Here is a 21,335-nt window from a genome sequence, read left to right as displayed (position 1 = left end):
GGTGGAGGCAGGAAAGCAAGGCATGACTTAAGAGCATTATAAATCCTTATCTGTGGTTTGTCTCAGACACAGATCCACAGAAGGGTGACCCTAACATGCTGGGTAAGTGACCACTTCAAAGGAAAGGGACATGGACAGACAGCTGGAGGAAGGACATCCACACTGTATCTGTATCTTATGTTCTACTAAGGGAATGAGCTTGAAACTCAAGTCCACACTTCCCTGAGTGCACTCGCTCTCATCTGCATATTTATGAAGGAAAATTTAATTAACAATAAATTAACATGGATAGTCCCTAAAACTTGATTACATGCTAATTTAGGCAAATTTAGCTTAAAAAAGAAACAGTTTGCTTAAAAAAAGCAGACAAGAATAAGAAATTATTCAAACATTTACCAATTTATAAAATAATAGGAACATTCATATATTATATATTACAGTGGTATCATAACAATACAAATACATGAACTGACATACACACAGAACATGCACACATTACAGTCTTATTAAAGATTAAGACAGGACACTTTCCAGTTTCTTAAAAATGTACTCAAAACCACCATATTTTGTTATTTTTTGAAAGTAAGTGCTTTTTATTACACAATAATTCTTTAGTTTTATTTAAAATCATCTCAGTTATTAAAACAAGGAGCTTCTCTTAAAAGCTTGATTGTTTCTTTTATGATGTAAAATAAAACTTTCAGTTATGAATAACTAAACATTCATGTACTGTAAATCCACAGGATGTATAAATAAAATCCAGTTAAGACTTTGGCTGGGAGACCATGATCATTATTAACCTGTTCGGGAGGCAGCCATGGTGACGACAGCCTTTAAAATTAGGTCAATCCCTAAAGACTGAGATGAATGGACAGCAAACAACCAATCACGCATGTGAGGAATGCCGTAAGGAATGGTCGACCACACGAGAAACAGGTTGGTAAAGTGAAACTCTGCCGTCATGAATCATTTAAAGTTTCCTTCGAAAGCTGGCACCTGGAACTCCCAACATATGGATGACTGAAAGAAAGGAACTGTTCAGAACAAGATTATCTGCTTTCTGGCAGATAGGTCGGTGAGTTCATTTGCTAAACGTTTGAAGAAAGCACCGCTCTGCACTGCTAAAAGCACCATTCGGCCGCCGCCCTTACAACGAGAAACGCTCTAGTAGCAAGGCAAGTGACGCTCAGCTGCTTATTGCTTTTTTACTCTCGAGTTTTTTTCTTCCTATTTAAGAAAGGCAGGGAGAGCAGCTTCAGATGCTAATTCCATTTGTACACATCCAGAAAAGAGAACATCAAGTAAGTAACAGAACAGGTTTTGTTTCCCTTTTGACTGTACCTCTATCTGGAGAGTTTAGCAAAGTTGCGGATGAGGACGAGAGCCGCTTGCTAATGACAGGATCAACATGTTTCGAGAGATTCATGGTGGAAACTGACCGCCTGTCTGGATCTAAAACAAATGGAGATAATGCTAATTGACAGCCGGCATGCAGGATTGCGATTGTTCAGCGGCGGAAGGAGAAGAGGCCTGGAGGCCTCAGCATTATTTCTAGGTCCTTCCATAACAGCAGTTTTCTGAGTGGACATACTGAAGTCACTTAAAGGCTAGAAATGAAACTCATTTTTTTTTAAAGAAATAATATAAACCTTTAGTTCAGCAGTTTAAACGCAACATGCTATTATAACACGAGCTGATGAAGATAAACCCACGGGCTAGGGTAAGAGGAGATGCAGGCCGACCGTGAAGCAAAGACGCCCGGGACAGGGGCTGTAGGTGGGAAAATACACTGCCAACTTGGGGTAAACCGCACACCAGGGTCTGCTGCTGGGTCCTGCCTAGACCCCAGCTGCTAGGAAACTAGCCAGAGCAGTACCTTCGAGGCCAGCCTGGGACCTTCGCGAGCTCCCACTCCCTGACTTGACTTAGTCTGACCTGGCCTAGCCTCTGACTTCCTATGCCTCTGACCCCCAATTCAAGGGATTGCAGGTGCACACCACTTAGTTCAAGTCTGTCTGTCTGCCTGTTTCCTTTCCTCCCTCCTTCCGGCTTCCTGTTTCTTCCTCTCTCCTGGGGGTTGAACCTGTTGTTAGGTAAGGGAACTGTATCTGCAGCCCTAAGGCTGTCTTCAAACAGAAAATCAATAAACAAAAAGGGCTCAGTGGTCGGAGTTTGTCAACTGTGCCGTGCTTCTGGGTTTGCGCCTTAGTACTGGGGGTGTGTGGCTCTAGACAGCAAAAGTGGAATCAGTGCATAAACCTGCCTAATAGAACTGGTAGCAATATAAATCAGAATTCTAAGTCAGTGAGTATTATTGTTAAAATTATCGTGTAGTCAAATAATTTAAGAATGGCTTTGGGGTTCAAATCAGAAGGGAAATCGTCATTATAAAGGCAAAAAAAATTTAAAAATGAGTTCTGTTAATTTGTTGTTAACACAGCAGAAACAAATCACAGCCTTACTTATTAGAAGGTCATGCTGCCTGGATGGACGACACGAGGTAAAAATCTACCATCTCACTGCCCATCTGTCAGCAGTGCCTGGACTCTCTGACCTACAATGGCTGAAGTTAAAGAAGCAGCACCATCTTTTCCCCTAGTGGCTAATGAAAGAACAACAGAAATGTTCTCTGTAGCAGCACCATTGCGCTGTTCCCACTGGTCTGAACAATCTGGGCAGTAAACATTTTTGATGAATTTTGCCCTATAGCATAGCCGTTTTGACGATTATCTATAATCTACTGGTAATAACTCATTAAAGAGACATGACTTTTCAACTGAGATTACCTTTTATAGCTGGAATTTAACTGTTTTTAAAAAAAATGACCTAACATGATTACTGTGACTTACATTTTCATTTCTCTGACGGGGTTGGGGCAATGAGGAGACATAGAGGATAGAGGGAAAACACTAACAGGACCACCCTGAAGATGAATGTGGTGTGTGCTTGAGGAAGGATGAGAGCCGTGCCCACGTGATTCGATGGCAGCATTTCCTGATGTTTATACTCTAAGCTTCAGCTGAGGGGAGCAGTATCTTTAGTAAGCCTAGCCTCTAGAATTTCTCAGTGGTTACTAAAAACACTCAGTTCTATTTCCTAGTAAGCAGAAAAAAAATGAGCTAGACAGTCTTATCCGCTATCTCAGAGTGAGAATGCTGGCACCGTGGAGGCATGCCATCGGCGCCAGCTGAGACTTTCCATTCATTTCTCCTCCTCACTGAACAAAAATTTCACAAAAGGATCGAGATTTTACAAATAAAATTGTTTTCATGGTAGCAAGCTGATGCCCAGTGGTCAGACAAGATGCTAACTTATTGGGGACCATTTCTAGGCTTGGAGGGCTTGGCCCGATTAGCAAGACGTTGGAGCTGGCTTCGTACAGGCGCTGCCATGAAGTGAGGTGCTAAAAGAGAGCAGAACTGGATGTCTCTCGACACCACAGCAGATCATCCCAGTCTTTGAGACTTCAACAGAGTCTAGTCATTCCCCACACAATGTCTCCTTTCTAATAGACCAGTAGTCTGAACCAGCCAGTCATTATAAACTGGATTTTACCTAATAGCCCCTAAGTGCATCACTGGCTTTCCTGCTCTGAATAGCAATGTAGAAAGCAAGAATTAAGGCTGAGTATGTTTATTGTTTCTCAACGATGTTTGGCACTGTGTGACAGAGCATTTCTGTCATGTAGACAGGAAGCATGAAGCTCAAAGAAAAACGTGGTTATAAAAACATTTACCATGAGCATTTCTCTTCATGGGACATCCATGAAAACTATTTCTAGATGAAGCATCACATATAACCTTGTCATTTTTACGGTGACAGGTTTGGTGTGTCCTCCAGCACAGGTGGTAAAGAGACATGGGGAAAACATGCTTCTATGTTTGGTTCAGTGTTACGGGGAAATAAACTGTGGTTATACTTTCTGAACTTAAAACAAAAGTAAAGGGTTATAAAAACAGTAATGAAAAACAGCAAACATGCAAACAATTCAATTACTCAGCTAAAAGTGAAGCTGTCTATGAGCATGTAGTATTGTTAGCTATGGAAGCTGTTAACAGGATGTGCTTTGGTTACAGGTGACTCTTAGCTAGAAGACATTTAAACAGGCTTTATTAAAAATGACTTAAAGAGAAAGAGGGATTATTTTAACACCTTAAAGTCACTGGAGTCATGACATCACACTTAGGAAATACTGTCCATCTCAGAGCTAGGTCCTTGCGAGGGACAGCGGGCATGCGTGGTGACTAGGGAGCTGGTGGTTCGGCTGTCCACGAACTGGTCCTAAGTCTGAGGGCTTACCTACAAAACAGGCAGTCAGCACTTATAGGGGCGTCTGTACCAGATTCTCTAGTACCCCCCGAAGCTGTGATGTGCTGGTCTACCCCTGCTAAGTGGAGAAGGTGAATAATGACTCAACAAAACCACCTGAGGACAGAGGTAAGACGTGATAAAAAAAAAAGCATCAGACCCACACAAATGAAAAAGAATTAACATACTACTATGTCAGAATAAAAGTGTATTGAATTTACAGTACAATAATATTTCTCATCTAAGGCACCTTGCATGCTCCTCCCCTACATCAGTGCTGCACATGTTAGCGTCAGGGGACACGTGCTCACGGAACTGACCCTGATTCAGCTACACTGCTGAGATTCTTTCCCGAGGAGAAAGGGATATGGGTTAACTTATCCCACAGCCATGAAGACCTTATGCAAATGGATCACTAACACAGTTCAGTCTCGAGTTTTAGAAATGCCCCATAGCTTTCCTCTCTAGGGGACTCTGCAACCCAAACAGAAAGGAGCTCATGCGGAGGCAGAGAGGTCCTTGGGTCTTACCTCCATCACCCTCGCACCCTCAGACAGCGGGAGCAGCATTTAAATAGCATGCAATTGTTTCAGCAACCACAGATTTGGGGCGCGGGGGAGCAAATGCACTTTTACTGTCCAGGAAAAAACCAAAACCAAAACCAAAGAAGAGACTTGAGCAGTATCCTATTTACCTGCACTGTGGATGCTGTGGCTCCCATGGAGAGGGCCTCCCCATGACCACCGGTTATATTTCTGTCTCGGTTTCTGGCTCCTTTCCATTGTTCGTCGTACAACAGCTTCATGGCGCTCCTTATATGGGACAGAAGAGCCAGCGGTTAGGTTTAGCTGGTTGAAGGTTCTGCAACTTAAGGCAGAATAGTGTAGACTACCTAAATTCTCAGCCTCCTATATTGCTGTTATAATGTTTCCTAACTTCTGTACTTTCTCTTTCTGCAACCATTAGTTCCTAGTTCAAAAGCCTTTGTGTATAACAGATACTCAAATACTTCCCTCTGGGTGTGACGCTTTCACCAACACACAGAAAGGGCCATGGCAGTACAGGTCTTCACTTGGACTGATTCTCAGCATGTGTTTTTATTTACTTTTATACATGTTATGTAGTGTCTTGTTAGCCTCAAACTTGTGATGCTCTTGCTTCAGCTTCCTGACTGCTAGGACTATAGGCGTGTACCATTATGCCCCACTTAACTGGTGGGGTTTTTATTGCTGCTGCTGTTGTTCGGGGTGTGTGTGTGTGTGTGTGTGTGTGTGTGTGTGTGCTACAGAGATTCAAGGTGTCGGGACCTTATGCATACTAGCAAGTGTTTGGCCCATGTCTATATACCCAGCCTCACATAGAGCCATACTTAAAAAATGGAATTCAGAAATTGAGGACACAATAATTTTTCTTTTCCCTTTACCCACAAGCGGAGTGAATACTAAGGAAAAGTTAGAAAGAACTCTCAAGAGTGGGAGGGCTCCAAGAAAGGAAAAGCCTTTTCTCTTTGAGGTCTGGTACGTAACCTAGGCTAGCCTTGAACTTGTGGCAGTCCTATCGCCTCTGTTTTCTCAGTGCTGGGATTTCAAACATGTTCCGCCTCACCTGGCAAGGACTCTTATGGCTTCCTATGTTGTATAACCCAGTGTAACTAAACTATTTTGAGCATAACTCACCCCCCCCCCCTTTTTGAGAAACTTATAGAACACTTATTTAAGGTTTGAATGAGTGTTAAGTGAAGTACATATGTGGAAATATTACCTGTGTGGAAATGTTTACAATGTTTACAAAGGAAATGTTTACCCTATGGGAGCCCACATAGGAATTTTAGCATGTCAGTACAGCTGAATAAAGGATCAATGAGTATCAGATGGGAATATGAGTACTCGGCGTTCCAGCAGCAACACTGACAATCAGTCATCTTCTCCTGTCGCCCCCCTCCCCGCGCTGTGCTCCCCAACACCTGCAGCTATCTTTACTGCTGACAGCGTGGCAACCACGCATCCCGCACTACTGATCCCTCACTACGGAAGCAGGGGAACCTTCCTCTACAAAGGGGTGTGGCCACACCTTGTCTTCCTCCAGCCTCTGTCTTCGCTTCTCCTCCACCGCAGCCCTCCTCCGCTCTTCCTTCAGCCGCTGGTCCTCCAGCTTCTTCCTCCGTGCTTCCAGGTGCCTTTCATAGTGCTGCCGGGCTCGCTCTTCTCTTTCTAACCAGACGATTTCTCGCGCAGCTTTGGGGGCAAACAGGGAGATCCAACACAAGCAAGCTTAGGACTTGAATAGTTAGCGCTGAGTAAGGGGTCCACACTGAACAAACGGGCTCTGTCAGTCTGTGAGGATCCAGCTTGGCCTTTGCTTTCTCACTACGTCAAGGAGGCTGCCCTGAATTCTGCTCTTTGGGAACACGTATAGCTCTCTGGTTTGTTGTGGTAGCTTTATAGCTTAGGCTGCATGCTGGTTCTGCTCCGAGGCTCTAGGATCAACAGCACCACGTTCCTATCTCTTTCTCAGAGGGCTGGCGACACAGATCAGCATGGAAAAGCACTTGCCAATGCATCTCTGGGGCCGACAGTGGAAGGAGAGAGCAGACTCTCTAACGCGGTCTCCTGACGTCCGCATGTGTGCCTGCATGCTCCTCACATACACATCGCACACTCGCCACCATCACAACGGCAAATCCTGCCAGGCACAGTGGCATACATCTGCAGACCCTGCACCTGGGAGGCTGTGGCAGGAGGATTACCAAGAGTTGAAGTAGAGCACATAATAAAACTCTACTTCAGAAAGAGTCTATCAGCCTCTCTGTTCCTTCCCCCTCCCCAACCCACCTCTCCTCACTTTTTCATTCCTTCCTTTTTACTTTTGCTTTTTTTTTTTTTTGAGTTTATAGCCCAAGCTGCCTTGGAACTCACTGTGTAGCCCAAGGTGGTTTTGAACTCATGACAATTCTCTGCCTTGGCCTCCTAAACGTTGAAATCAGAGAAGAAAGCCACCATACCCAGTTATGACTACATTTCTTTCATCATAGCCTTGGTTCTCTGGAAGTACAAAGCAATGTAGAGAAAATTAACTGAGAAGGTTCATCGCAGTGAATCAGCTAAGCCAGGAGAGAGAGCAAGAGGCCGTTTGGGGCACTCAGGGAGCACACAGTTTAGTTAGGTAATGCCTAGACAGCACTGACTTCCTGACAGGGCTGTTGGTGAGCCCATGGTGACACACAGAACACTTGGTGGCGTGCCGTGCTCTTGTATGGGTCCAACACATGGGAATGATGAGGCTGGGTGTTAATCCTGGTAACTCCCGTTCTAGTGCCACAGACAGCATTCAGCAAATAGGATACAGGTAAGGAAGAGAACTCAGGGTGTGCTCACAGGCTAGGTGGACACCCTACCTACACCCATCACAGTCTGGTATGGTCCTGGTCCTTCTGAGGAGGTGGAGAACATACTTCACTGCGGTATGAGGAACAGAATGGAGAACAAATGGATGTCGTCAACTTCTGCAACATGTGCAGTTTTGCCTCTGTTTCATTTCTTTTCCCTTTTTTGTGTGCTAGGGTCTGAACCCAGGGCCTTAAACTCTACCATTAGCCTTAGCCTACAACCCCAACGTGAATTTCAAGTAAGGTGCAGAAGTGCAGAAGCATGCCTAGTAACACTGGATAATGATAGCCAATAATACCACCAAGAGTCAAAATGGACAGGGATAAGAACATAGTATATATAATATGATATAAAAATAATATATTAATATTTTGAAATCTTTGGGAAATTATCTGATTTTTAAAAAATCAGAGAAAAAAGTATGCAACAATCTCTAATATATATGTATTATGTATGTGTGTGTGTGTATATATATATATATATATATATAATTTATTTATTTGTTTTGAGATAGCATCTTTCTATGCATTTCAGGCCAGCTTGGAACTCACTATATAACTCAGGCTGGCCTTTGCCTCCCTGGTGCTGGAGTTTTATAGGCATGCCCCATGCTTTGCTTTGTTTTCATTTGAAATGTGAAGGTTTGAATCTTAGGGATGTGGATATAGATTGTTAGAACTCCTGCCTAACACACACAAGGCCTTAGTTTTAATCTTTAACCTTTATAGTTTACTTCAACACTTGTTGTAATTGTATAAATGCAAAGAAATGCCTTTTTCTCTTTTTCTTTTTGGTTACTGCAAACAAACATATGAAATAATTCCTCGAAGGAGATGTCGCTTAATTCAGCTCTAAGCAGGGGGCTGTGGGAAGGAAGGGATCTAGGGATGGAGAGTAAAATTATTTTACAGGACTGCGAGCACTCATGTAGGAAATAGTTCACTAGTTTCTCTTGATGCAGTTGGAGTTTTAGCCTAGTGGTGGGGTATGAGTGTGAGGCTCTGGATTCAGATCCTAACACACACACACACACACACACACACACACGAAAAAAGGCTGAGGCAACAACTATAGATGTTGCAGAAGTTAATGACTTTTAAAATGAAAAGAAAATGGTAATTGCTAACAGCGTAGCAAAGCCCAGGGAACTTCCAAACTGGTGAAGAGACTGAGAAGAACAGTGTTGATCTGCATGAGAGCCACTCCCACCCTGCTCAGTACCCGCTGCCTGTACAAGGAAAACAAAGGATATGAAGTTTGTTTGTTTTAAAACATTTATTTAATGTGCATTGGTGTTTTGCCTGCATGTATGTCTGTGTGAGGGCGTTGGGTCCTCTGGAACTAGATTTAGAGACAGTTGTGAGCTACCATGTGGGTACTGAGAATTGAACTCAGGGCTTCTGGTAGAGTAATCATTGCTCTTAACCAGTGAGCCAGGATTTTTTAAAAATGCTACAAGAATCTGGGAATGCTAGTGACGCCTGTAATCCCAGTCCTTGGAGGCAAAGCAAGCCTATCTCCAGTTCAAGGTCAGACTGTGCTACACACTGAGACCTTGTTTCAGGTCCCACCATATTCCTCACCCTCTCCCCAAAATAGTAGAGGGAATAAAATCAATCCTATATTAAGACTGAATTTTTTTTAAATTAGGCTACCCCTCAAATAACCAGATGTGCCGTTTGAAAGGTTCAGTGTGTAGCTCATTTCCCAGCAGCCTGCCCGCCTAGAACGCAAGGCCCTGGAGTTGATCTCCAGCCTGCCAAGAAAAAGGAATAAGCGACAAAGAGCCATGAGACCATTGGAAATAAAAACATAGTAGATGAAAATATTCTATACAAAGAAGGCTTGGAATTGAAACGAGAAGATCCAAAGAAGTTAAACGATGTTCCCAAGATCACGTGGTGCGGCAGAACTAGAGCTGGGATCTTAATCCAGCTGATTCCACAGGCTGGAATCCGCCTGCACAGTCTCACCTACCCTGAAGCAGAACCTGCTGTGGCTTGTCTTCTCTGTCAACCTCTGGGAATGCTGTGTGAAGTGTGAAGGCCCAGGTCCCTCCTCCGCGCTTCCCCTTTAGAAGTTTGACACAGGGAACTCGTTGTCACCTTAGAAACAGCTCTCACATCCTGACCCTCTTGCTGCTATTGTAGGCTCTCCTGCCCCTTCGGCATTGGAGTCCCCTCTTTCACATCTGCTCCTCTCAATACACAAATCTAGAGAACCCGCCAGCTCCCCGAAGCCCTCGGGGGTCGCTACCTCTGTCCACCATCTCTCCCGCCTGGCAGTCTGACACTCAAGCCTCTTCCTGTCAGGAGTCTCTCCTGAGCGGCAGTCTGGAGGGTCCCCAGCTCCATTCAGGACTGTCTGTACCCAAGGTGCCAGCCCCACGCCTGCCTACGCTCACAATGTCTAGTCTAGCGGATGGTTTAAAGCATGCCCTGGGGCCCATCCCTAGCACGGAGGTGAAAGAGCAGGAGGGAGGAAGGGAGGGAAACTAAAGGACTCTCAAGAAAGTGACTTGCTTTGATGAACGTAACTCAAGGCTTTCCCACTTTTATTTATTTATTTATTTATTTATTTATTTATTGAGACGGAATTTCACTCTGTACCTTAAGCTGGCCTGGAAGTCACTAAAGTCACCTAAGCTGGCTTTGAGCTCAGGGTAATCCTTCTGCCTCAGTATCTCAAGTGCTGGGAAAAAACTATCTTTCCCTTGAACTGAAGTATGCAGTGGAGAGGTGTCTGGTACGGCCTTGCAGGACACCCACCAACAGCCCACAACACTGTCTCTTGTGTGAGGGGAACTGTGTCTGAAGGCTAATGGAACTGAGGTGCTAGAACAGCAGTTTACACGTGTGGAAACCCTAGAACGTTCCCCTTGTGTGTGGGGAGGAGGACTTGAGATAAGGAAAAAAGACAGAAAGTTCCCAGAAATTCTAATCTGTATTTAGCCTCTGCTTGACCAATGGCTGTCCTTGGAACTCCTGGTTACCATCCCAACCCTAATCTCAGACACGCCTCACAGAAAGGTAGCATTGTCCTCTCCTGGCTGTCTCACAGAGCCCTCCCAGCAACCACAGACACCCCTCTATCTGCTATTCCTTAGCTAAAAAGAATCCAAACGTAGAGTGTCAGGCACCTAGTGACTGGCCATGCTCCTCCATTATCACCTGGAAAGAGGCTCGGCTCATACTCTATGCTGACTCTGAGTCATGGACAGCCATTACCTTCAGAGCTGTGCTCGGAGACAGGCATGCTGGGAGACACATGGAAGTGAGGTAACCTGTCCCGTAGCTCACGAGTGGTGCAGCTGGAGTACAAGCTCCCGCATGTCTCACTCTAGAAGCACAATGAGCCTTCTGGTAAAATGTCTGGACTGGAGCCTCTCCGGTGACTAACGTTCCTCCTCCACACCGGAGAGATAGGCAAGGTCCCCATTGCACAACATCACCTTAGACTTTATCATCTGCTCACAAGAGTTCTTACTGCTCGGGTTTAAAATCTTTTTATGCTCACACTTAAAGGCAAAGTAAATTTAGGAACAAAAAGATGGGTCAGCCACGTTATTCATCTGATCTGCAGACTTCACCCATCCACAGACAAGCACTTAGTCTTGCAGCCTGAGCCTGACTCATGTCCACGTTCCCCCACAGGAGGCGTCTGGTGTCAGAGCCATCTCTTACCCACCTGTTAGTCTCGGAACATCTGTATAGGAGTTCACCAGGCGCCAGCACTAGGCGGCCAGTGCTGAGAATGATCACAGATGAGCTAAGTTTACACGCTTGGTATCTGGGTGGGAGGCTGCCTGGAAGGGCTACTCCCTGCTCCCTTAATTCTGACGCACATCTCCTCTCTGGTGTCGGTACTCACCAACCTCACCCTCGCCTCTTTCTTTTGAGACTAGTCTTTAAAGTCTCCAAAGTTTTCCTTGGAACAAAACCTCTCTAAGAATCAGAGGAGGTTTCACATCGACTCTAGTCAGGGTTATACCATCAATGCGCGTTTGTTAATAAATGCTTGTCAGTGTTTTTGAGATGAACATTTTATACCAGGTTGAAATGATAATTTATTTATCTCTCAATTGTACTCACTAATAGTCCATGAATTGATAATACATTAAAAAAAAAAAGACAAAGTGAAAAAGCTATGGCTGGAAAGTTTAATATAATTATCTCAGCTAATCTAATTGAAATTTGTTCCCAGGCTAAAATCATTTTTATATTATTGTGCTCTTTTGAAAATACATTCTAAAAGATCTCTTGGACAGCTTTAAACTTAGCTGTAAAAGCCAACATAAGCTCTAATTAAAGAACTATAAGCTCTACAAGAGCTGTATCAATAATACATATATATATATTCTATAATAATCTTTGATCATTTAAAATGTTAAATTACATGTATTCATTTTATGCATTCATATGTGTGTAAGTGTACATGTGCACATTCATGCCATAGTACACATGTGGAATCTGGTTTGGTGTTAGGAGCCTTTGCACACTAAGTCATCTCCATCCCTCTTCCATGATTTTATGGAACCCGGAGAAGCCCAGAGAGCCCCAGAGGGGAATGAAAGTACAGTCACGTAAAGCTTTTGGTCTCAGAGGGTTGGGTGTAGCTCAGTGCTAGTCTGCTTACCTGTAGCATGTCAACAACCTAGGTGCTGTAGCAACAACAACACATACACAAAATTTGGTATTTGCAAAAGACAAATTAGCAAATCCTAATTTGCTTCACCGTATTCTTGAGAATGGCGACTTCTCTCCGCTATACTCACTAATGTGGCTGTCCCTGAACTGATAACACATTGTAGTTAGAAAAACAGGCAAAATAATAAAACTATGTCTAGAAGGGCAAAGTCTAACATAATTACCTCAGCTAATTTACCAAATTACCTAAAGTATGCCAAACCACTTGAAAAATCAAACCTAACACTTCAAACTCTATATTATTTTCAAAAAGAGAAACTTTGTATCTCTTAAAACGTAGAGGACCTTTTTTTTTTTTTTTTTTTTTTTTTTTTTTTTGTTAAACATTCCTTAAGTATTCTCCTGAACTTAGTCAAACTACTGCAGGGGTATTAATCTTAATAGCACATGGAGGTCAATAAGGTTCAAAGTACAGCTGTACTTTGAATAATAATCTTATTCTTCTGAGATGCTGGTTAAACGTATCAATTTAGCTCTCCTGTGAGACAGCTACAGGAGAATCAGGCAAGTATACTAACTCGGAACACCTGCTGTGATCACCTGCAGTTAAAGTGCATAGACTTACTTGATTCAACATTTAACAATTAATTGTTGGACATTTACTATGCACAAGGCTATTCTAGTTCTGCTGCTGGGCTTTAGAATTGGCAAAGGTACAATCCTTTCTGTTATGGAAGGTGTGTACCCTAGTGAAGGCCGATGGAATAGCAAGTAAGTTAAGTATCTATTTAGAAGTTGACAATACTAGAGAGAAAAAGTTTTAATTTGAGGGATCTGCAAATCTAAGTAAAGAGATCAGGAAATATCCTACCACGGAGGCAGCATTTCAGTAAAATTTGAAGGGAGTGAGAATGAGTTATGTGGGTTTCTCAGTGTGCTCCAGTTGGAGCCGACAGCAATGGGTTCTTACTCAAGGATACGCCTGGTGGGTTTAAGGAACAGGAGGAGGCCAACCACAGGTTTCTGGCTTCTACTGGGTGAGAAAGAAAGTCACCAAGAGAGCTGAAGCAGAGCTGTGACATGATGGTAGTCATATTCTAATGGGTGAGAACAGCTAGTGTGGCAATGAGAGGAAGTAAGGGCCTGGAAACAAATAAAGAGATCCTGGTGGTACACATGGATGCCCTAGCAGCAGAAGGTACAAGAAGTCGCATTTTGGATATTGGAGGGCATTTATTGACAACCTCACAGCCTAATTGAAATGTTGGCTAAAACATTATGTATTATTATTATTCTACTCCTAGGAGTTAGGGGCAAGAGTTTAAGATTTTTTTTTTTTTTTTGGATTTTCGAGACAGGGTTTCTCCATAGCTTTTTTGGTTCCTGTCCTGGAACTAGCTCTTGTAGACCAGGCTGGCCTCGAACTCACAGAGATCCGCCTGCCTCTGCCTCCCGAGTACTGGGATTAAAGGCGTGCGTCACCACCGCCCGGCCACAGTAAGATTTTTATATCAGTAAATACACAATAATAATAACAATAATATTAAATACTGTCTCCAATAAATGAAGTGGTGGTTACTTTTGCCTTAAGTTATCTAGAGTAAAATGCTCACTGTCCAATAAATGCCAATTCCACCTATCCTTGTTAATGGTCTTCGACATAAGTTACAGAACCTATTACTTCTACTAATAGATTGGAACAAATCCCCTCCCCCTACACAAGTTACTAAAATCCACTACAGCACTTTTAAAATCCTACATTTTGCCCTCTTGGTTTGTGTCAAATCAGAGTCAACACAACACCTATGCACTACACTTGTGCCATGACACACAATCCCCCTTCTTCACTATCCTTCCCGGGACTTATGCCCCACTTATGATCTTTTGAGAAACGTATTTCAGTCTTCTGAAGTATAGGACTGCTATTTACTCAAAGAACTTTACTACCTGGGGAGTTTTCACTCCAGTGTTGGTGACTGTGTACTTAACACATGCTCAAACAGCTAACACAGAGGAAAGAACAAAGGGTTACTAATCATTACTGTCATTTTAGATTTCCTGAACTTCTTTAAATCATCACAATATACATTCAAACAAGTTGACAATGTACAAAACCATTTACATTATTATGACAAGCTCACACAACAAGTGTAACCATGGTAGCAATTTGCTAGTTTTGGTGACAATACCCAATGAGATATGTAGAGTATTCCCTTTTTCACAGTCAGGGCTCCAGAAACACTATCATTACTGTTTCACTGAAGACTATAGTTTAAGGGAGATGAGCAAAATTTCTAGCATACATTTTATATATAATACTGTGCCATGTATTGGGATATTGAGAAATGGAGGTCACAGTAAAAAAGCCTTTAAATTTGTATAACCAAGGAGGTATATAAAAATCTAAACAGAAAAAATTCCTCAGTGTATAACACAGCACTAGAGTACACACAAGATACAACAGTTGCACAAAATACAGCATGAGAGGAAGCACTGTAACCTGCAACCAAGGCTTGGAGATGAGGGCCAGCAGGGATCTAACACAGAAGTCTCAATGGAAGGATGGCAGGGTAGCTTCTGTGATAAAGATACACTTCCTTCAGGCCGGGGCAGGGAAATGGCAGCGGGCAGAAGATATTCCACATGGATCTAAGGTTTACTCTGAAGACAGAGCTAGAGGTACTTGTGATTAGATGGCTTCAGGGATAGACCATTTCAACTTCTACTCTTTTTCCCCACCCCTAAAGCTGAGGACCGAACCCACGGTCTTGTGCTTGCTAGGCTAGTGCTCTACCACTGAGCTAGATCCCCAACCCCTCAACTTCTACTCTTATACTGGGTTAGGGACAGGGAAAGCCTGAGCTAAAGGATTAGGCTAAGTCTAAATTGTCTGCTGATAGCTACAGATAACCCTTGAATAAACCTGGATAGACACGCATCAGTAAACAGTGTTGGGCTAGTCAAGGAAGACCTCTCTCCTCTCTCTCTCTCTCCGTGGTGCTTGCGGGAACTTGCATGTTCACAGGTGTTGACTCGTGTGTGTGCACGGAGAGGCCAGAGATTGATGCTGGCTTTCTTCCACTATCCATCTACACCTTATTTTTGAGATGGTCTCTTATTGAACCTGGCATTCACTGTTTGTTAGACTGGTTAGCAAGTTCCAAGGCCCTGCCTGTCTCTTCCTCTCAGAGATGGGGTTCTATACATGCAGTACCATGCCCCAATTCTATGTGAGCAGTTGAACTGGGGCCTTTATGTCTTCACAGTGAGCACTTAGTAGCTCAGACCGATACTAAGATTCCAGCAACCCTAGCAACAGCCGAGATGCCAAAAATGGCTACCCCATAAAAAACAACAACAACAACAACAACAACAACAACAAAAAACCAAAAAAACAAAATACAACCCTAATTTCTTGGGGTCAGGAATGTGTTGGCACAATTGATCAGACACAGATGTTATCAAGACAAGGCAGTGTGAGTGACAGATGACAACATAGCTGAGTTTAAGGCAGAGTGTGGTGACTCTCACCTGTAATCGCAGCACTCGGGGCTAAGGCAGGAAGGGTGCTGGGAGTCTGAGGCCAGCCTAGGCTACAATGAGAGACCCATGCCCAAAACTCTAAACCAAAACAAGTTCTGCTACAGACAATGGGACCACCTGCCGCCTTAGGAGTAGCTCCAGATGTGAGAACCATCGACATCACCCGAGAAAGGGCTGAACACATCAGGACAAACCATCAGGACAAAGACATTTCTACCAAAGTAACATATATATATTTAAGCTTTGAAGAGAGACAGCAAGAGAGAAGTGGAAATTTAGAGGGGGCTTTAAAAACGGCCTGAATTGATTTAAATGAGTGGAGTGATTGAGGAGAACACTTGTAAAGCTTTTAAGATGGAGGGGGGGGGCTTTCAGAGAGCATGTGCCCTATGTCCAACAAAGCAGTCTCATAGAGGATGAATTATGCTGGATTTTATATTAAAAAAAAAACCAGGATAATAGAGAAAGAACAGGCCAAGTGACAGTCTGAGTCTGACCATAAAACCATTAAAGCATGACTCAGACTTAACATAGAAAACATTAATAGATCCTGTCTATTTGCTCACTAGTACAAATAGACCATGCCTCCTGATGAAACCACCCGAAGCTTCTTCCTTTCCCACTCCTGAATTTACCTGAATTTTCAGGACTGAAAAGCAAATAAATCAACAAAGAAAAAAAAATAACTTTAAAATGATTTCAACGTTAATTTCAACCTACATCCAACAGAAAATAATCACAATATTTTTTTTAGTTTCCTTCTAAAAACTGAAATAATTCCATATATGTATCACTACATCTAAGAACTGAAATATTTCCATATATGTAGCACTAAAACTGAAATAATTCCATATATGTATCACTACATCTAAGAACTGAAATATTTCCATATATGTAGCACTACAAAATTTGAAAGCACAGTAGCAGCCGACATAACCAACCTTTGGTTTTTGTATCGTGCCTATTTTAAAGGGTTTCTATTCATTAAAAGTCTTTGGTTTTGAACACTCCTGTGCAGGCCATCCTGTCTGACTTTACTGCCAGGGAGCAGTGTGCAGGGAGGAGGTGGAGGCCTAAGGGTCACAACAAGCCCGCTTTCCAGGACTGCCCGTCTGCAGGAAGCATGGTGGAAACGGGGGCAGTAGGTCTAGGAGGAAACAGCCATGCTCAGAAAAACAGCAGAGCTGAATTATTTCTCGGTGAGTTAGTGTTTAAAAACAACTCAGCAGCAGAAGTTGTGTTCCATTGGGCCTAATCCAGCGCTAAGGAGGCAGATAATCCTAAATTAAGGGCCAGCCTGGGCTATATAATAAGACCCTACGTCAGTAAAACCTAAATCAACTAAAACGGCTGGTGAGATGACTCAGTGGGTAAAGTGATTTTCTATAGGTCTGAAGACCTGAATTTGATGCCTAAAACCTACATAAATGTAGAAGCAGTGAACCAATCCATAAAGTTCTCTGGATCTTCCCTCCCTCCCCTCCCCTGCCGCCAAACACAAGTCAACAAAAAGTAAAAACCAAGGCAACAAATGAAATGACATCCTCTTGCTAGCCAAGAAAGAGAAATAGGCCTCAGCTAAAACAAAGTCACCAGTGTCACCAGGACACTAGTGCCACACACCTAGGTTCTCGATCAGGAGCAGTAAAGGAGTGGGTTAGAGAGGCTGGTTCCTCCGTGGATGAGCTAGCTGTTCTACACTACATGACTTCAGCAGAGCAGGGGCCATTTTCTGCAAAGACCTCAGGCCCCAGCTTCCTTAGAGTCAAATAGAGGCTGAGGGGGTTAGTAATCAAAATGCTAGCTATATAAAATTGTCAAAAATAAAAGTTAAAAAATGGTTGTTGGATAGAAACAATAAGATCGCTCAATATAAAAGTTCAGTTCTGACCAGGCAGTGGCGCCTTTAATCTCAGCACTCGGGAGGTAGAGGCAGGTGGATCTCTGTGAGTTTGAGGCCAGCTGGTCTAAAAGCGAGTTTCAAGACAGGCACCAAACAAACAAAAAATTTCAGTGCTAGGGGCTGGAGAGATGGCTCAGTGGTTAAGAGCACCGACTGACTACTCTTCCAGAGGACTGGGTTCAATTCTGAGTACCCGAATGAAGGTCCACAACCGTCTATAACTCCAGTTCCAAGGGGATCAGACACCTTCACACAGACACACAGGTAGCAAACACCAATGAACATAAAATAAAAATAAAAAAAATTTAAAAAGTAAAAAAAAAAAAAAGTTTAGTTCTGGGAAACAAACAAAGACACGAAATAAAGGAAGGGCTGGCACGTTCTAGAACACGGGACTGCTCCTCCTCTGAGTACTGTGCTTGCCACTTCCTGGTAAGGCCAGTCCTGTGACTCAGCTTGCCAGGTGGCTGCTGACCTTTCACGAGGGCCCCTGGTGACAAGAGGAAAAGCAGGAACCTTGGCATCAGGTGTCTGCCTTTCCTGTCTGTAAAGTCAACAGCAGGACTATCTCAGCGTGGACACCGGAAGTGTCAAGTCTCATACCTTTGTACCTAAAAAAAGGGAACCGTGTTTACTGTCCTTGTGCTGTTTTTTCCTTTGTTAGTTTTGTATGCTGCGACGACTGCTGTGTAGTGTTAGTCTTAAGCGTAGCTCACACACCAGGCGGCTTCACCAGCCACCAGCCAGATACACAAATGCACATAGACCATCACGGATGTTACCGTGATGCATACTCTCTCAGACTTGTGTCCCTTGTCCTAGAGCAGAAAAATGAGCATTTCAGCAAGGCCATCCCTGAGTGATCAGACGCACGCAACGCAGGGGCTTGGATTACCTAGCTGCTTGTCTCGTTCTTCACGGCGTTCCCGGGCCAGACGCTGGCGGTCGTCAACCCGCAGCACGGGCGGAGGGTCTGAAATGAGAGAGGAAGCACAAGAGTGAATTTAAAAAAGATATACACTGGTATACATCTTTTGTTGAAAATCTTTGATGAACAAGGGGCTGAAGCAATAGCCTGTGGTTAAGAACAATTCTTACTCTTGCAGAGGATCTGAGTTTGGTTCCCAGTATCACAGCTGGTGTGTGTGTGTTCCACAACTGCCTGTACTCCAGTCCCAGGGATATCACAAGCTCTTCCGGCTTCCACGGGCACTTGCTCACATGTACACATATCCCCATACAGACATATATAGACACATAATTAATTTTTTTTTTTTTTTTTTTTTTTTTTTGCGGTAGGGCTTCTCTGTGCAGCCCTAGCTGACCTGGAACTTGTTATGTAGAATAGGCTGGTCTAGAACTCAGAGATCCACGCCCTGCAATGCCCAGCCTACTTAATTAATTATTTTAAAAAATGTTTTTGAGATAGTAATAGTCTTATGAAAATTAGAATGTGTCTACACTCAGCGATAGGCTTTGTTATCATCTTTCCTGGGACTCCCAAGTATTTCCCTCTATTTTAAGGCATTAGGGAGATGGGAGTGGAGTTCAGGGTGGTGCTTGGCCAGTCTGTCTTGAGTCCTTGATTTCAATTCCCCACACCATCAGAAAATTAAAAACAACAACAAAAAACCCCACCCACCCCCCAAAAAACCAACAGATCAAGTAAAATATTTTTTCTGAAGCCTTTTGATAGTTTCATCAGATAATATAATACTTGTGTCACTAAGCTATCTGATTTCTATTATTCTTATTTATCAGAGCTGAGCTCCTTACCCCATGGTTGTGGTCCTATATGGGGCCATGTAACGGAAGGTGGAAGTCATGAAAATTTGGGCAACAGGGCAAGGCTTCTGGACTCACAACAACCAAAAATTAATTCAAAATCAAATATGTAATGAACCATGGTGTTCTTGGTACTGCATGCCTGTGTTGTGCCCGTGCTTTCACGGTGGCCTTGGTTTGAAACACACTTCATGAACTGCACTGCGCATGTCATCACACCATGCCACCCAACATTAAGTAACGCTGCCTGCAGTGACTCAGCTCAGACTCGGGATTTCTGCATGTTAGGAATTGCAGTGTCTTTATTGTACATAGAAAGTTTCTGCTTGAGCCAAAGTAAAATGGTTTAATTACAGAAAATACTTTCCTACTGTCATTCATCAGCATGGAAGCAACAAGCTGATATATCTTTGGACTGGATTTTTGTTAGAAGATTGTGTGTGCATGTTCGTGTGTGCGCCTTCATTCCTGTGTGTGAATGCAGGCATGTGTTTGCCATGGCACATATGTGGAGGCCAGAGGACAAGCTTGGTGTTGCTCTTCAAACACTGTCACTTCGTTCTTTTGGAACAGGGGTCTCAGCGACTTAGGACTCACAAACCGGGCTAGGCTAGTTCACCAGTGAGTCCCAGGACCCACCTATTTCTGCCTTCTCCGTGCTGGAATTACCACTGTGGGCCAATGAGACGCAGTGGGTTCTGGGGAGTCAAAGTTAGGTCTTTGCAAGGCAAGCACTTTACTGACTGAGCCATCTTCTCAGTCCTCAGATTCTTAATTATGAACCTCCAAACGTTCCTGTAGGATGGACTCATTCCCACCTCCAAAAGACATAACTGTGAACTCAAAAAGGGGTACGTGGCCTCGCCTAGGCAGTGTGTCAAGGGTCATTCATGGATGGGGTGTGCTACCATGCATTTTTGATGGAAGCAAACACTATTTTGAAGAAAAGAAACATAATTAATCAAGGCAAAATTAAAAGAAAAATGTTTTGTCACTTAGTGCTCCTTAAGCTCGAGGTTGATTCACTCCTAAAAACTAGCAACATGAAGGTCTGAAGGTCACCACAAAAGGACACTGTGAAAAGTGTTTTAGAGAAGTTACTTTTAAAATCACACAGACAAGTTCTGTTAATAGATAGTTTCAATCTAAAAGACGCAATGCTTCTATCTTGTTTTCAGGCACATCCTAAATTTCGCCCAAAATTTTAAAAGATGATTTTAATAATACAAATATATGGTATGGCCTTCCTATGCAAAGTAACCCTGAGAGATCTGGGTCATATGAGATCTGGGGTTCTGAAGGTGAAGAAGCAATTCCTGAACATACAATACAGTGCTTCCCCTTCAGATGTGTGCGTGAGTGCTTTTGTGTGTGTGTGTGTGTGTTTGTGCACGTGCCTGTGTATGCACGTGAGGCCAGAGAGGGAAGCCAGGTATCTGGCTCTATTACTCTCTACCTTATTCTCTTGATAGAGTTTCTCATTAACACTCCGCTCCCCACCGCGTAAAATAAATGAAATCTAAACAACATTTGAAAAGAGAATTTCCTCTTTAGGTTGGGATATAGTTAGTGGCACAGTTTGCCTAGCATAAAGAAAGGCCTTGGATTTGATCTCCAGCACAGTAAAAACAAACAAAATCCAAAGGGACTTCTCCTGCCATAGGGTGCTCACATGAATCTAAGGAGTGAAGGCCTTCTAGAGAAGTCCCATGGGGACTCAGTACCCTCTCCAGCCCCATGCACAGAAAAGCCTCCAATAAGTAC

The 21,335-nt window shown here is 43.3% G+C and overlaps 1 protein-coding gene across 7 annotated transcripts in view; it reads right to left on the bottom strand.

Annotated features, from left to right (window-relative positions):
• Map7 (microtubule associated protein 7) overlaps positions 1–21,335 on the bottom strand; it is a 135,152-nt gene that overhangs the window by 27,366 nt on the left and 86,451 nt on the right. For 5 of the 7 annotated variants that reach the window (XM_057755372.1, XM_057755363.1, XM_057755338.1 and 2 more), the window contains 4 exons: positions 18,682–18,759; positions 6,379–6,542; positions 5,003–5,120; positions 1,342–1,452 (listed from right to left, as the gene is read on the bottom strand). In XM_057755372.1, coding sequence (XP_057611355.1) covers positions 1,342–1,452; positions 5,003–5,120; positions 6,379–6,542; positions 18,682–18,759 — 471 coding nt within the window. The remainder of the gene's footprint in view (positions 1–1,341; positions 1,453–5,002; positions 5,121–6,378; positions 6,543–18,681; positions 18,760–21,335) is intronic. The other 2 variants (XM_057755380.1, XM_057755390.1) reach the window with 1 other exon arrangement.

This window comes from Chionomys nivalis, chromosome 2, assembly GCF_950005125.1.
Source record: "Chionomys nivalis chromosome 2, mChiNiv1.1, whole genome shotgun sequence".
Lineage (NCBI taxonomy): Eukaryota > Metazoa > Chordata > Mammalia > Rodentia > Cricetidae > Chionomys > Chionomys nivalis.
This window is presented reverse-complemented; position numbering and strand designations above follow the sequence as displayed.